This window comes from Narcine bancroftii, chromosome 11 (genome assembly GCF_036971445.1).
Source record: "Narcine bancroftii isolate sNarBan1 chromosome 11, sNarBan1.hap1, whole genome shotgun sequence".
Classification (NCBI taxonomy): Eukaryota; Metazoa; Chordata; class Chondrichthyes; order Torpediniformes; family Narcinidae; genus Narcine; species Narcine bancroftii.
This window is the reverse complement of record NC_091479.1, coordinates 22,963,678-22,979,901: the sequence shown is the minus strand read 5'-3', so window position 1 is coordinate 22,979,901 and position 16,224 is coordinate 22,963,678. Positions and strand designations below refer to the sequence as shown.

At 47.7% G+C, this 16,224-nt stretch overlaps 1 protein-coding gene across 2 annotated transcripts in view; it reads left to right on the top strand.

The window, feature by feature from the left end:
• LOC138745665 (annexin A2-like) overlaps nucleotides 1–16,224 on the top strand; it is a 135,174-nt gene that overhangs the window by 66,587 nt on the left and 52,363 nt on the right. For both annotated transcript variants that reach the window (XM_069902918.1, XM_069902917.1), the window contains one exon: nucleotides 14,447–14,708. In XM_069902918.1, coding sequence (XP_069759019.1) covers nucleotides 14,447–14,708 — 262 coding nt within the window. The remainder of the gene's footprint in view (nucleotides 1–14,446; nucleotides 14,709–16,224) is intronic.

The following is a 16,224-nucleotide window of genomic DNA, read 5'->3' as shown; positions in this document are numbered from 1 at the left end:
CTTCCACTGTACCAACACCAGGAAAAAAATGCCGGTTTTTGGAGCTTTCCGGATTTTAGATGTCCGGATAAAGGATTGTGTACCTGTACTTCACCAACCTATGTCTGGCATTGACAGCCCCCGTCACCCTGTTCAGACACAGGTCTCTCCACCATCCTTCATTGATTGTTGTACCCAAGTCTGACTCCATTATCCCTCGACCTGTGTAAGTCCGGCTTTGAGCCCTCACTTTGACATATGAAATACATCTTAGAAATACATTTACACACATTCCCCTTTCGAATTAGAATCTCCATGTCACTACATTTAGGTAGTGCTATAGCTGGTCCCAATTTTTCCCTTAAGGAGGATTTTATTTGCGGGTAGCAGAAGAATATTTTGTTAGATTGATCATATTTGTTTCTCAACTGCTCCAATGCTGCCCCCTTTTCATAACAATCCTCGATACATCTGATCCCTTTCTTGCACCAGGTGTCCAGTATTTTATTACCCAGAGTTAAGATATTAAATTATTCTGGATCAGAGTCGTTTTGGGGGATATAGTTAAGTTTATATAAATTATTTAAAACTTTATCGACTTTAATCCCCAGATATTTAATGCCTTCTTGTGGCCATTTGAACTGGCTTCCTTGTCAGTATTCCCCGCAATCCCTATTCATCAAAGGAATTATCTCACTTTTATCCAAATTTACCCCAAAACCTTCCTGTAATCCCTCCAGCCTGGTCCTCAGTCTGACCAACGACTCCCCTGGGTCCGTCAAATATACTAATATATCGTCAGTAAAAAGGTTGATTTTGTGTTCCACCTGGCCCACCTGAAACCCCTTTATGTCTAGATCCTGCAGAATGGCTTTCACCAGCGCCCCAGTGGCTAATATGAACAGCGCTGGGGACAATGGGCAACCTTGCCCACCTGACCTGCTCAGTGGAAATACTGGAGAAATCTACGCATTTGTTATAATTTTCTTTTGGGGCTTATGATAAAGTGCCTGAACCCAATTAATAAATGTTTGTCCCAATCCAAATTTCTCCAGTACCTTGAACAGAAAGTCCCACTCCAATCTGTCGAAGGCCAAAGTTATGGCCACTCCTGGGTCCACCCCAGATTGTGCCAGGTGTACCAGATCTAGCAATATTGTTAGCCGAGTGCCTCTTTTCTACAAAACCCACTTGATCCGGGCTCGTTAATCTCAGCAAATATTCTGCCAACCTATTGGGCAGAGCTTTTGCAATAATTTTGTAGTCTGTGTTCAATAATGAGGTGGGCCTATATGAGGCAAGTTTTAAAGGTTCTCTGCCTTTTTTAGCTATCACTCTGATAATCGCTGTTGTGAAAGATTCCGGGAGGGTATGTGTCTCTGCTGCCTGATCTACCGCCTTCATAAGAATAGGCAACAAGATGTCCTTGAACACCTTGTCAGATTCGGCTGGGAAACCATCCTCCCCTGGGGACTTACCCACCTGCAGAGAGCTGAGAGCACGTTTCATTTCATTCTTAATAAAAAGAGACTCAGCCCCTCTCCCTCCTCCTATCCAAATTTGGCAAGTCCAATGGACACAAGAAATCATCTCTTATAGTAGGGTCTCCCCCGACTTTGATTTGTACAATTCTTTATAGTATCCTCTAAAAATGCCGTTTATTTCATTTGGTTTATATAAGATCTTGCCTTTCCTGTCTGGATCACATTAATTATTCTTGAGATTTGCTCACCAGCCAGGGGGCCTTATGGGCCCTCTCCTCCAGCTCACAGTACTTGTGCCTAGATCTTAAGATCAACTTTTCCATCTTATACATTTGCAGTGTATTGTACTTGAGCTTCTTATTCACCAAGTTTCTGTAGTTTTCTTCCATGCCTGACCTTTGATAGTCCTTTTCCAATCGGTCTATTTCCAATTCGAAATCGTTGATCTTTTCCAAATGTTCTTTTTTAATGCTCAGTGTATCAAATTATCTGGCCCCTTAAATAAACCTTCATTGTGTCCCATATTAGGAAATTATCCTCAGTAGAGGAGCATTTCGTCTCACAGAACAATTCTATCTGAGCTCTAATAAAACTACAAAATTTCAGTTTTCCCAACAGCAACTATTCAGGCACCATCAATACACTGAGGCCTGCTTATCTAGCATTATAATGGTTAAGGTAAAGGTTGAATGGTCTGACAGTAGCCAAGCTGTGCACTCTATTTCCTCTAAACTACTCTCCAATTGGGCTGATGCCAGAAAAAAAATCAATTCTAGTGTAGTTATTGTGTTGTCTCGAATAAAAAGAGTAATCCCTTTCCCTCGGCTTCAGTCTTCACCAGACATCTATGAGATTCAGCTCTTTCATTAAGGCCAGTGTAGCTTAGCCACCCTAGTCCTTGTTACTTTCTTTGCTGACTTATCCATGTCCGGATCTAGACAAAAATTGAAATCCCCTCCAATCGACATTTGCAGTATAAAATTTTCATAATCGAAATTCAGGGCACATATGTTTATCAGAGTCCAGGATTTGACAATGTGATGTCTTCCCGTGTGGCTTCCAGGGAGTTCACAAACTTCAACTCCTCCTTCTCTTCCACGATCAATTTTTTATCCCCTCCCAGCAACACCTTAAATGTCACCTTAAAAGCCCACTCCCTTGCTCTGCAGGATTTTTTTGTTTTTGCCGCATCAAACTCCTTCCTCTTCTTCACGCTAATGTCAGGAAAAAAGCGAACTTTGCTTCCTCACCCCTTTGGCCGCTGCCCAAAGAACCTTTTCCCTATCTTGAAATCCCTTGAATTTTATCAGAATTGACCGGGGTCGCTGCCCTGTGTGGAAATCTTCATGTAAAACACTCCAGCCCTTGGGTTATCACAATGGACAAATTATACAGCATGGTTAGCAAGCTGCTCTTTACAGCGCTGGTAGCCCGAGTTGGAATCCAGCGCAGTCTGTAAGGAGTTTGCACATTCTCCTGATGTTTGCGTGGGTTTCCCCTGGGTGCTCTGGTTTCTTCCCACCCTTCAAGACGTACAGGTTTATTGGAATATTTGGGTGGCACAGTCTCGGGGGGCTGCAAGAGCCTGTTGCCCAAATTAAATTAAATGTTAAAATGGTGACAAATGGCACCAAAGATTGGCTGGACCCGTGGGGTTGAGATGATGAGAGTTTATAGTCACATCTAGATTCAGAATTTTATAGTCACAAAATTTGTTGTGTTGTGGCATCAGGTACAGCTGCAAAATTGCAATAAATTACATTTTTAAATATAAATTAGTGCAAAGGAAGTGAATGGTGTCTGTGGTGGAGGGGAAGAAGCTGTTCCTGTACTGTTGGGTGTTCGTCTTCAGGCTCCTGAACCTCCTTCCAGATGGTAGCAGTGGTAGCCTAGGTGGTCTTTGAGGATAGAAGCTCCTCTTGTAGATGTCCTCAGTGGAGCGAAGACTGATGTCCATGATGTCGCTGGCCAAGTTAACAACTCTCTGCAGTCCTGCACCTCCATTACCAGACAGCGATGCCACCAGACAGAATGCTCTCATGGTACACTTGTAGAAATTGGCAAGAGTCTGGTGGCATGCTGAATCTCCTCAAACACCTCATGAAGTGTAGCCGCCGGCGAGCCTTCTTTGCGATTGCATGGATGCAGAGGCTCCAGGGCAGATCCTCTGAGATGCTGACATCCAGGAATTTGAAGTTCTTAACCTTTTCCGCCTCTGACCCCCTCGATGAGGACTGGGTCGTGTTCTCCTGGTTTCCCCTTCCAGAAGTCTTCAATCATTGAATTCCACAAGTTCAAGGTATGGAGATACCAGGATTTTTAAGCTTTAAAATAATGTTTAATTCTCACCAAAAAAATGCTGGTCATTGAGACCACCCAACCGCAGCCAATCCCCGACACATCCCCACCGCTGCCGCTGATCCCCGGGGAGGCTTCCCGGGCCAGTGGAACACTCACTGGCGTGTCAGCGGGCTCCGGTCACCAGAGCTCCCTACGCCCAAGTCCCGACTCCGAATTCTCCCCCTAGGCCTACCGCACATGGAACCTGGTGTGTGTGTGTGTGTGTGTGTGTGTGTGTGTGTGTGTGTGTGTGTGTGTGTGTGTGTGTGTGTGTGTGTGTGTGCAATAGTCGGCCAAGTGGGGGGGTTCGGAGTTGGCGTCAGGAACTCCGGTGTGCCGAGGAGAGAGGGGAGGAAAGGGGAGGTCCCTGCTCCTGCCTGGGAGGCCGGTCTCCTTGACGACTCTGGGGCTAGGGATTCTTCAGACCGCTTGCGACTGGGAGACGGTGGCACACAATTTGAGAGGGAGAGTTGGAGAGAAAAGTCGATAGGGGAAAAGTAAAGGAGAAATGGAGCGAGAGTGGGGAGGGAGTCACCTGAAACGAAGACAATCGTCATTCTAATTTCGCGTCGAGTGAATTTTTCTTCAACCTGTGAGGTCAGTTCGGCTCCGAAAAGATTTTGGATAAATTTCTGATTTGTTTCAGATATCCTTATTTATCCAAAATTTTGGATAATCGAAGTTGTACTTTGACTTTAATTTTTTTAAATTAAAATTTTTATATTTATACATACAGCACAGTAACAGTCCCTTCTGGCCCCCAAGCCCATCCTGCCCAATCAACGTACAACCCCATATGTTTTTAGAGAGTGGGAGGCACCTAGAGGAAACCCTGAAGGAGAACGTGCAAACTCCTTACAGCCAGCAATGGATGTTAAAAGATTGATGAATAAATATTCACAGCTGCAGTTGGGGTGGCAGGGGTTGAGGCAGTAGTGGAGGCTATGGGGGTAGGGAACAGGATGAGGTTTCTTTTTTTGAGGCATGGCAGTGGGTAAGAGAGAATGGGTTGAAGGAATGAGTGACTCAGATCCAGTAGATAGGTTAAGGGAGGTGATGGGAAGTTGTCGTCAGCATGTTTGCGGAGACTGACGAGATGGTGCAGCATTGTGTGTGTGGTGGTGTAGGAGCCAAAAGTTCGTTGTTTGGGGTTGATGGTTTGGCTGTGGGTGTTGGCGGCGCATTCGAGTATTACGAGTCCAGAGGACCCCAAAACCCAGCAGCAATAGATATGCACCAGTGCAAAAGGTTACTTAAAAAAAAAGTTGCTTTTAATTATCTTTGAACATGAAAACAGAATCAAATGTTAATTTATCTCTATTGACTCACTTAACCTACTTAAGCCCCCCTTTAATTCTAAGCACACGTGTGTGTAATGTGTATATAAGTTCAGAAATGTTCTTTGGTTCACAGTCCAATCTCACTGGTTGCAGGCAATTCTTGTACTGTGCACAGAAGTTATCATTAATAAAGTTCACCAGGCTTTGGTGCTTAACAGGTAAATGGTTCCCACGCAGAAGGGTTCTTGTTAGTTTTCAGAGAGAGAATTTTCTCATTCCAGGACAGCCACTCCAATGTCTTGCTGACGAAACTTTCCCCCTTCTGTGTTCTCCAGATGATAACCTCTTTCTTTCAGGTCACCACAGAGTTCCTTTCTGTTTCTCCTATTTCGAGGGAAACACCAGACAGCCAGTCCTCTCCTTTGACCAGGCCGTCTTCCAAAGCTTGGCAGGTTGTCCCTCTGGAACCCAAGTCTGTGTCTCTCCTCTCTCTCACTCCCTCCCACTCTGAGAGAAGAGCTGTTCTACCTGTGCCTGAAAAGGTCACATGCTCTTCCAGACACCAACCTGTTTTCCACACAAGCTGCTGCTGTGTGTTGCTACATTGTTGCCTTTTGCAAATAGCACTCTGCAAAAATTTGGTGTTTTAAATTGTTTGTGTGTGACCGGCTCTAACAAATCTTTCCCAATTTGTCTCCCAAACACCTCTATATTCTCTGTCACACGAGGTCCAGAGACTGCTCGCGATCTGTCGCTGCTTGTGCGCGCACGGATGGTTGGCGCGTGCGCTTGGGTTTCGCGCGGTTGGATTTTAATTAGCCCGCGTTGACTGTAATGGTGAGGTAGTGACGATATTTTCTGTTGACCGTTAAGTCACATTGAGCAAGCACATTGCAATATTATCAGGAACGTTATCATTACCAAGTTCGTGGATGCTACCACATTACAATGATCATTACCTTTTGTGTTCATTAAGAAGCAGTTTAAAACATACCTGGACTTCGATATGAATTTGTTCTAACGCGTCTATTCAGCCTCCGAGCGGCCTTTTTATGGCTAGTAGTCGCTGTAGGTAGGGAACCAAGGACAGTTCCTTCAGGTACGTCTGAGGCAGGGGTAACGGTGTTGGAAGAGAAGCCATTCTAGAATGGCAGACTATTCCTATGAGATGAGTGTAGTCCCATTCATAAGACAAAGGTTCCTTTTATTTGTCACGTAATAATACATTAAAAATGTAATGTGCATGTGTAATTGTCAGCCGTAAGGTAAAGAATCCCCAGGTTCCTCTAACAAGAAGAGAAAGAGAAGCAATACCACAGCCTCTGCCAACCCAGATCAGGAAGTCTGAGGTCCTGAACGAGCCCTTCTCGCCCTCAGCACCCACTTGAATCCCGGTTCTGACCCCTAGTTCCCATGAGCCAGTCTCCAGCAGCCCACAGCCTGTGCGAGTCCTCCGATCGCATCGCCTGCTGCCCGCACACATCCTGTCTGGGCCCTCCATCCGCTGAACCCCAGGGTGTCAGAGTTGTGGCAGTTGATCCTTTAAAGCTGGGGTGTCAAACTCAAATTCACGGAGGGCCAAAATTAAAAACTTCGACTAAGTCGAGGGCTGAACTAAATATTTATTGAAAATTTTCAACCACATCTGCATGTTTTCTCTTCTTTCAACATATGTAATGTTAAACTTTAGGATATAACTTTAGGAGGATAATGTTACAGGTCAGGAGTAGGTAGCTCAAGTTCACCCTTTGCTTGACCTGAGGGAAACATATTTGGTCCCTGTGGAGATGTAGTCAGCATTCACAGGCTGTGTCCATTTTGGCCTGCATCAGGACTCAGCATTTCCTGCTCACTCCTCAGGCTCTAGGCCTCTATTCACCCTCGACCCACCATCCCTCTACCTGACCAGTCCTTTACCCAACATCTACTCACCCCTCACTCCACTCGCTCTGCCTCTACCCACCCCATCCTATACACGCCCCTCTACTGCCTCTCCCCTCAATCTGTTCCTCCCTCTACCTGTCTCTCACCCTCTAATCACCCCTCCCCTACTCGCCCTGCCCCTCCCCTTTTACCTCTTTCCTATCCACCCCTCCTTCTACTCATCCCTCCCTCTAACTGCCCCTCGCACCACCATAACTTCCCCTGCCCATTACTCCTCACCTACACCCTCTGCCCACCCCTGCTTACCCACCCACTCAGGCCCAGTGCGCTGCCGATCAGCCTTTGCGGACAGCCACCATCTCTCTCTTCACGTGCAGGGCCGAACCAGCCGTCCCTGGGGTCCGTGTGGGTGCAAGCGCTGAAGGCCGTGGCGACCGGGAGAAGTGCGCTTGCGCTGTGGAAGGGCTGTCCGGTGCCAGTAGCGCAGGGCTCGCGCTGCCCGGGGCCGTGCGCAGCCTGCCATGCCCGTCGCGCCAACAGGAAATCACAGGCGCTCGACCATCCGCCGCACCACTCGACAGGTGGGAGAAGTGACTGGTTGTGCGGGGAGCCTTCCAACTGGCTTGCCGGCTGATGACATCGACAGACTTTACAATTTCTTGTGTTACAATGGGGAAGGATGTGCAATGAAGGGGGAGTATGGTGGGGGTGACATTACCAAAAAACAGCATCGGCTCTCGCTGCAGGGCGGGCCACCTCTAATACATTTTTGAAATGATCTTGCGGGCCAAATATATCGCGGGCTAAATTTGGCCCACGGGCCAGAGTTTGACATGTGTGCTTTAAAGGCTGCACTCATCATGCCGGAGATGAGAGAGAGTATATTTGCCTTGGTAACAATGCCATGTGGTTGGTTGGTGAGTTTGTTTGGCATAGTTTCAGTACATTATAGGAGATCGAATGTTGGGATTCAAACAAACACTCCAATGGGCCAGGCAAAGATGAGTACATTCCTAATGCAGGCAGATGTGACAGCAGATATGAATCAAAATGGAGAAGAGAAGGGCTGATGGAATTTAACTCTGACAAATGCAAAGTTCTGCAGGCCAGGATACACACAGTGTATGACGGGGCCCTGGGGATTGTTACTGAACAGGACACAATCCACATTTCGCTCAAAGTGGCGAAGAAGGCGCATGGTGTGCTTGCATATATTGACCAGGGTGTTGCATGTGGTGAGGCTTCACTTGGAGTATTGCATGTCGAGGTGGTGGAGATTGTGGAGGCATTGGTAAATAATTTTAATTTTGGTAACAACCCACAAAACCGTGCCACCTAAATACCCCAATTGATCTACAATCCTCATATGTTATCCATGCTGCCCCTCTACGCTATCTGTCCCGCTTCTCCACATTATTCCCATCTATGCTAACTGTGCCACCCCTCTACATTAACCATGGTGCCCCCTACGCTAACCCCCTCTACACTAACCGTGCCGCCCATCTACACTAACCGTGCCGCCCCTCTACGCTAACCGTGCCGCCCCTCTACGCTAACCGTGCCGCCCCTCTACGCTAACCGTGCCGCCCCTCTACGCTAACCGTGCCGCCCCTCTACGCTAACCGTGCCGCCCCTCTACGCTAACCGTGCCGCCCCTCTACGCTAACCGTGCCGCCCCTCTACGCTAACCGTGCCGCCCCTCTACGCTAACCGTGCCGCCCCTCTACGCTAACCGTGCCGCCCCTCTACGCTAACCGTGCCGCCCCTCTACGCTAACCGTGCCGCCCCTCTACGCTAACCGTGCCGCCCCTCTACGCTAACCGTGCCGCCCCTCTACGCTAACCGTGCCGCCCCTCTACGCTAACCGTGCCGCCCCTCTACGCTAACCGTGCCGCCCCTCTACGCTAACCGTGCCGCCCCTCTACGCTAACCGTGCCGCCCTGTTATACCTCCCTCCCCACTGTTATCCGTCCCACCCCTCTGTTATCTGTCCCGCCTCTCTGTGTTATCCCCCTCTACGCTAACCCCCTCTACACTAACTGTGCCACCCCTCTACATTGGTGAGGAGATTAGAATGTCCTGCTCCTCTACGCTATCCGTCCTGCTCCTCTACGCTATCCGTCCTGCTCCTCTACGCTATCCGTCCTGCTCCTCTACGCTATCTGTCCCGCCTCTCTGTGTTATCCCCCTCTACGCTAACGCCCTCTACGCTATCCGTCCCGGCCCTCTACGCTATCTGTCCCGCCTCTCTATGTTAACCCCCTCTATGCTAACCCCCTCTACACTAACTGTGCCACCCCTCTACATTGGTGAGGAGATTAGAATGTCCTGCTCCTCTACGCTATCCGTCCTGCTCCTCTACGCTATCCGTCCTGCTCCTCTACGCTATCCGTCCTGCTCCTCTACGCTATCCGTCCTGCACCTCTACGCTATCCGTCCTGCACCTCTACGCTATCCGTCCTGCTCCTCTACGCTATCCATCCTGCTTCTCTACGCTAATCGTGGCACCTCTCTATGTTAACCATGCCACCCCTCTGCGCTCTCCGTCCTGCCCCTCTATGCTAGCCATGGCGCCTTTCTATTTTAACCATGCCACCCCTCTACACTAACCGTCCTGCCGCTTTACGCAAACCGTGGTGCCCCTCTATGCTATCCATCCTGCCCCTCTGTGCTATCCATCCTGCCCCTCTGTGCTATCCATCCTGCCCCTCTACACTAGCCCATGGCGCCCCTCTATGCTATCTATCCTGCCCCCCCCCTACGCTAGCTGTGGCACCCCTCTATTAACCGTACCGCCCCTCTACGCAAATTTGCTGGATCTTTCAGCAAATCAGTAGATTCTGGTATGGTCTTGGAGGACTGGAAAATTGCAAATGTCACACCACTATTCAAGAAGGGAGGGAGGGAGGCATCAGAAAGGAAATTATAGACCAGTTAGCCTGATGTCAATGGTGGAGAGGACGTTGGAGACGATTGTCAAGGATGTGGTTACGGAGACGCATGACAGGATAGGCCAAAGCAGCATAGTTTCATGAAGGGAAATCTTGCCTGACAAACCTATCAGAATTCTTTGAAACAGTGACAAGCAGGCTGGATAAAGGAGACGCAGTGGATGTAGTGTACTTAGATTTTCAGAAGACCTTTGACAAAGCGCCACACTTGAGGCTACTTAACAAGATCAAAGCCCGTGGGATAACAGGAAACGTACGAGCGAGGGGGGTGAGTATTGGCAGGAAGCAGAAAGTCGGAATACAGGCATTATATTCTGGGTTGGCTGCCAGTCGCTAGTGGGGTTCCACAGGGATTGGTGTTGGGGCCCCTTCTCTCTATGTTGTATATTAATGATTTGGATTATGGAATGTAAGGCTTTGTGGTCAAGTTTACAGATGATATGAAGGGGTGTTGAGGAGTCAGGGAGGCTGCAAAAGGACTTCGACAAATTAGGAGAATGGGCAAATGAAATAAAATATCAGAAAGCATATGGGCATGCACTTTGATATAAAAAATAAATGGGCAGACTATTTTCTAAATGGGGAGATAATTGATAATATCCTGAAAGTCAGGGACCTGGGAGTCCTCGTGCAGATAAACCTATAGGTTGAGTTGGTGGGGAGAGAATTAGAATGTAAGAGCAGGGATGTGATGTTGAGGGATGTGAGCAGCTTTGAGTTCCTCATGTGCTGACATTGGAGAGGTTTCAGATGTGGTGGTGGGAGAGTCCTGGACAAGAGGGCTCAACTTCAGGATTGAAGGGCGTCCACCACGAACAGAGATGTGGAGGAATCTCTTCAGCCAGAGGGTGGCAAATCTGTGGAATTGGTTACCAGAGGCAGCTGTGGAGGCTGGGTCATTTGGTGTATGCAAGGCAGAGATTGATCGGTTCTTGATTAGCCAGGGCATCAGAAGTTATGGGGAGAGGGCCGGGCAGTGGGGCTGAGATGGGAAATGGATCAACTCATGGGGCAGACTCGATGGGATGAATAGTCTTTCTGTTATGATCTTATAGTTCTGGTCATGGCACTGCAGGAAAGGTGTAATTAAGCTAATAAGGGTGCAGAAAAGATTTCCAAGAATGTTTCCTGGTCGACATTGAATGATTAGACAAGAAGGGACTGTATTCCCTGGAGTCGAGAAGGCTAAGCGTGAGGTTTTTAAAATTATGGCGGGCTTAGAGAATCACAGTCTTTTCCCATGGTGAAGGAGTTTAAAACTAAAGGTTTATGTTCAATGACGAAAGATTGAAAGGTAAATGAGTACAATTTTCACACAGAGGATGGTGGGTATATGGAACCACTACAGAGAGTGGGGGGCGGGGGGTGGTGGGGGTACAATTACAACATGTAAATGATATTTGGACAGGGATAGGAAAGGTTAAGATGGGAGAGGCCAAACACAGGCAAATGGGATTAACACAGAGATATGTCTTGTTCAACAAAAACAAGATGGGCCGAAGAGACTGTCTGCCTGCTGCATCGCTCAGTAAGGTTGGGTTAGGGCAGATATGCCACATTATCAGTAAAGTGGTCATGGGAGGAAGGAGTTGTTTCTGTGTTGGGTGACTCAACAGGAACAGTGAGGAACATGTTTACAGCCACTGATTACAGTGACTTGTAAATAAAGCAGCATTTTTAACTTCTACGGGAAAAGAAAATCTTGGTCACGCAGAACCTTTGACCCATCTTATCAGCTAAACAATAGTTCACTAACGGGTCTCCCAAGGGTGCCGTGAAGGCAGGTCAGCAAGCAAATACAGAGTAGGACACCTCGTGTCTGCTCCCTTGCCCCCAGCCTCCTGCAGTTTTAACATAAGGTACAGGAGCAGAGGTAGGCCATTTGGCCCATCAAGTCCACTCTGCCATTCCATCATGAGCTGCCCCTTTCCCAGGGAAACAAGCCTCTGAAGTTTGATGAGCAGATCGTCATGAGAATCATGAGCTGCATGCATCTATGCAGGTTTTTCAGGAGTAAGACCAGAAGGTGTAGAAGCATATGTAGGCTGTTTGACCCATCGAGGCTGCTCCACTATTCCATCATGAGTGGGTCCATTCCCCCACACAACCCAACTTCCTGGCCTTCTCCTTACAACCTCTGAAACCCTGACTATTCAGATACCTCTGCCTTGCGACTTGGCCTCTAGAGCTGCCCGTGGTTCACCATTCTCTAGCTAAAGAAATCCCTCCGCACCTCTGTTTTCACTGGGCTCCCTTCACTCCTGAAGTTGCGCCCTCTTGGACATGACTCCCCTACCTTGAGAAACAACTTTGCCACATCTACCCGATCCAGGCCTTTCAACATTCACAATGGTTCCTTGAGGGTCCCCCTCAGTCATATTTAAAGTTTGTAGCTCTATTCTCGGCTTTTCATTTCGGGCTTGGTAACTCCTATCTTGATCAATCCAGGAATATGTGGGAAATTTTTTTTTAATTGCAAATGCTGTAAATTTGAAAGAAGCAGAGTCTGCTGGACCCAGGTCTGTGGATAAAAGAACAGACAATGTTTCAAATGACAGGTCTCAGGCCTGAATCGGTTGCAATATCCTCTCTCCAGACGCGCAGACTGACCTGAGGGTGTCCAGCATTTCTTTCTCTTGCTTCAAGTTCAGGTTTATTGTCATCTGACTGTACGTATACAACCAGACAAATCAGTGTTTCTCTGAACTGCAGTACACACACACAATACACAACACAAAGTAATCACCTTTCGACATAAAGATATCATTTAAAATCAATATTTGGAATAGTTTACTCGGATACACGATACAATCTCACAGCCTGCGAGAAGAAGCTATTTCCAGGCCTGGCTGTCCTATTTTTGATGCTCCTGTACCTCCTCCTCAATGGGTCAGAGATACCATTGTGACAGATTATGTTGTGTTTTGTATTGAATATAGCTATGTTTTTGGGAGATAAATTGGGGCAGGTTTGTTAGTGTAGGTCAAATACAAAGACTTTAAAACAATCATTTAAAATACTGGAGCTCTGCTAATGCTAGATAGATTGGCCCCAGAGCCTTTGCAAAAGCTTTGGAGAGTGCCCGGGAGACTTCACTAATGGATTGTTGTTTATAAAAAGGCAACAGATGAAAGAACTTGTCGGAGCCACAGGCTGTCTGGAGTGGAATTGCTGTTCTAGGAGGGTCATGCTGTTTTGCAAGCAGAGAGAGTCAAACAGGCTTTTCTCTCTGAAAGAGAGAGAGAGATCAGTTCTACGGTTTTACACCAGCAGCTAGGACTGGAACAGGACAAGTGGCAAGCTTGTGGGAAGCCCCATTTGGAAGACGAGTTCTGAGTGCTTAGTTCAGCCTGGTCAAAGCCCTTGTGGTTCATGCAAGAGCAGAGGACTGGCTGCCTAATGTTTCACTTGAAATAAGAGACACAAAAAGGAACTCTGTGGTGACCTGAAAGAAAGAGGTTATCATCTGGAGAACCCGGAGGGGGAAAGTTTCTTCGGCAAAACTCTGAAGTGGCTGATTAAAAAGGAATCAGTTGTGGGTGTCTAGAGAACAACGAATCTCTCTGAAAACCGTCAAGAACCTTCCTGAGCAGTAACCATTTACCTTCCAAGTGTCAAAGCCTGGTGAACTTTATAAATGTTAAATTCTGTGCACAGTATAAGAATTGCCTGGAACCAGTGAACTTGAAAGAATGAGAAGTGAGATTGGACTGTGAACCAAAGAACTTTTCTGAACTTACACACACACATTACATACACTTTCGCTGAGAATTAGAAGGGGATTAAGTTAAAGTGTGATTCTGTTTTCACGTTTAAAGATAATTAAAGATACTTTTTGTTTAAGTAACCATTTGTCTTGGTGAATATCTATTGCTGCTGGGTATTGGGGTGCTCTGGGCTCGTAACACTGTGTACTGGATGGAAAGAGTCCTCAATAATTCTTTGAACCCTACTTAAGCAACACTTCCAGTGAATGTGGCCAATAGACCCCAGTGATCCTGTCCAGCCATTTTGCTGATCCTCTCTGTTGACTTCCGGTCCGATGCTTTGCAGCTACCGTCCCTTAACAATGATAGAGCCGGACAGGGCGCTCTCAATTGTAGAATATAATCAAGATAGAGGCCAGTGCCCTCCTTTCCTGCTGTTATTTCAGAAAGATGTTGGCCCTAGGGATTAAAAGTTTCGCACATGCTGAAGAAGAGATTAGCAGAATATTTATGCTGGTAACTTGGAATATTGTGTTCAGTTCTGGGCATCACTCTACAGGAAGAACGTGGATGCTATTGTAAGGGTGCAGACGAGATTGACAAGGATTTTGCCAGGATAAGTTGTGATCTTGGTCTTTTCTCCTTGGAGTGACAGAGGATTGTGGGAGGAGAGGGGGGGGAGCAAGCTGAGAGAAATATACGAGATAACGAGAGGCATTAATTGTTTGGACGGCCAGAGGCTTTTTCCCAGGGCTGAAATGGCAGACTCGTGCTTGGCAGTAAGTATGTGGCTGACGATTCCTTCTTCCTTTAAATCCTAGTTTGCCAGAGGACAGGTACTTGCTGAGTCACTCTCCAGGAGACTCGTACATCACCATTTATCGCACCTCTCGAGGTGGAAAGTTTACCAGAGCAGCCTACAATCTTCATGCTGCGCACAGCACGGTCCCTGCAGCCCCGGCTACCCTCTCGGTGCCCTGGGTGTGCCTGGACTCCAATGTCTTGTTGCCGTACCACATCCACCACGGCAGAGCTCCCTGCACCTTCCCTCCCAGGCCGACGGACGGCTTCCCGAATAAAAAGGTTGGTTTCTTTTTTGGCTTTTCACTGTGCTGGCAGACTGTCTGGATTCCGCAGCTTTAAGCTGGTGGGTAGCGGTGACTTCGACGTTTTTGGGGCTTGAAAGATTCAGCGTAAAATTCTGCGGCTGAGGGGCAGCAGGAAAGTGCTTATGTGATTCGTGGGGGTCGCGAGACGGCGTCGACCGTCTGGCCCGTTGAGCCTGTTCCGCCTTTCAATAAGATCATGTCTGATCTTTAAATTTAGACACACAGCACGGTGACAGACCTTTTCAGCCCACGAACTCGTGCTGCCCAATTGGCCTACACCCCCAGTAATTTTCTTGAAGGGTGGGAGGAAACTGGTGCCCCAGGGAAATCCCACGCAGACAAGGGGGAGAACGTACAAACTCCTTACAGACAGTGCGGGATTCAAATCCCAGTTCCAATTGTTGTAAAAGCATTGTACTGAGCCAACCGTGCCTCCCTGTGGACTCGGCTCCATTTACCCACCCTTTCCCTCCATTCCCTCATTCAAAAATCTATCCATACAAGTTTTAAATATTTTGAATGAGGCAGCCTCTACTGCTTGCTTGACCACAGCATTCCATGGATTCATTCCTCTCTGGGAGAATCCGTTCCTCCTCAGATCGACACCACGGGTGCGAGATGGTGTGTCAGACATGCTCGCCCCACTGTGTGATGGGGCAGGAGATTTGAGAGGGGATGTCACCATCTCCAGCTCCCCCTGCAAGTAGTTGGAAATACCATTGCTCCTGGCCCACCCCCCCACCCGCGGCATGGAGCACCTTCACCGGAAGGACAGCACCAGTTCAAGAAGACTGCTCGTCTCCACTTCTTCAAGGGGCATTTAATGAGGGCAGTACATTCAAGATTATTATTTTTGGTCGTGCAGGTGTAAGATTACACAAAATTGCTCTTAGTTTGCCAAAAGGCAGGCCAACATTTGCCATCAGCACAAATTGCCCGATGCCCCTTACAGCCAGAGGCAAAAAGAGAATCACTTCAGAGTTGCTGAGTGTCCGTGGATTTGCTTCCCAAGTTCCCTCAGCCTCTGCGGCCACTCTCGTCTTCCCAGTTGCACTGCATCTGAAAAGTAAATATGATAAGCTTTGGCCCTTTTGGTGAGCTGTCATCTGGAGAAACTCAGCAGGTCAAACAGTGAGCAAAGATAAACCAACGTTTCGGGCTTGAGCTCTTCATCAATGATCAGTGTCAGGGCTTCTCTTTCTCTGGTAATTGGGCAGCACAGACTGAGGGGCCGAAAGGTCTGTTACTGTGCTAACGTCTAAATTAAAATTTAATTCAGGGACATAAATACAATCATGGTTCAGTAGCTTCTGTCACCCCAGCCTCCAGTCTTCATGCTGGGCACCTCCAGCTCCTCCCTCAGTCCCATTGGTGGCCCTAGATTCCTGTTGTTTTGTACCTTCCCTCCCTGAGCATCGTACGCTCTGTGTTTGATCGTCGTGTGACTGGAAGGCAGAATCCATCAACAGGGGCACGATAACTCTGGATAA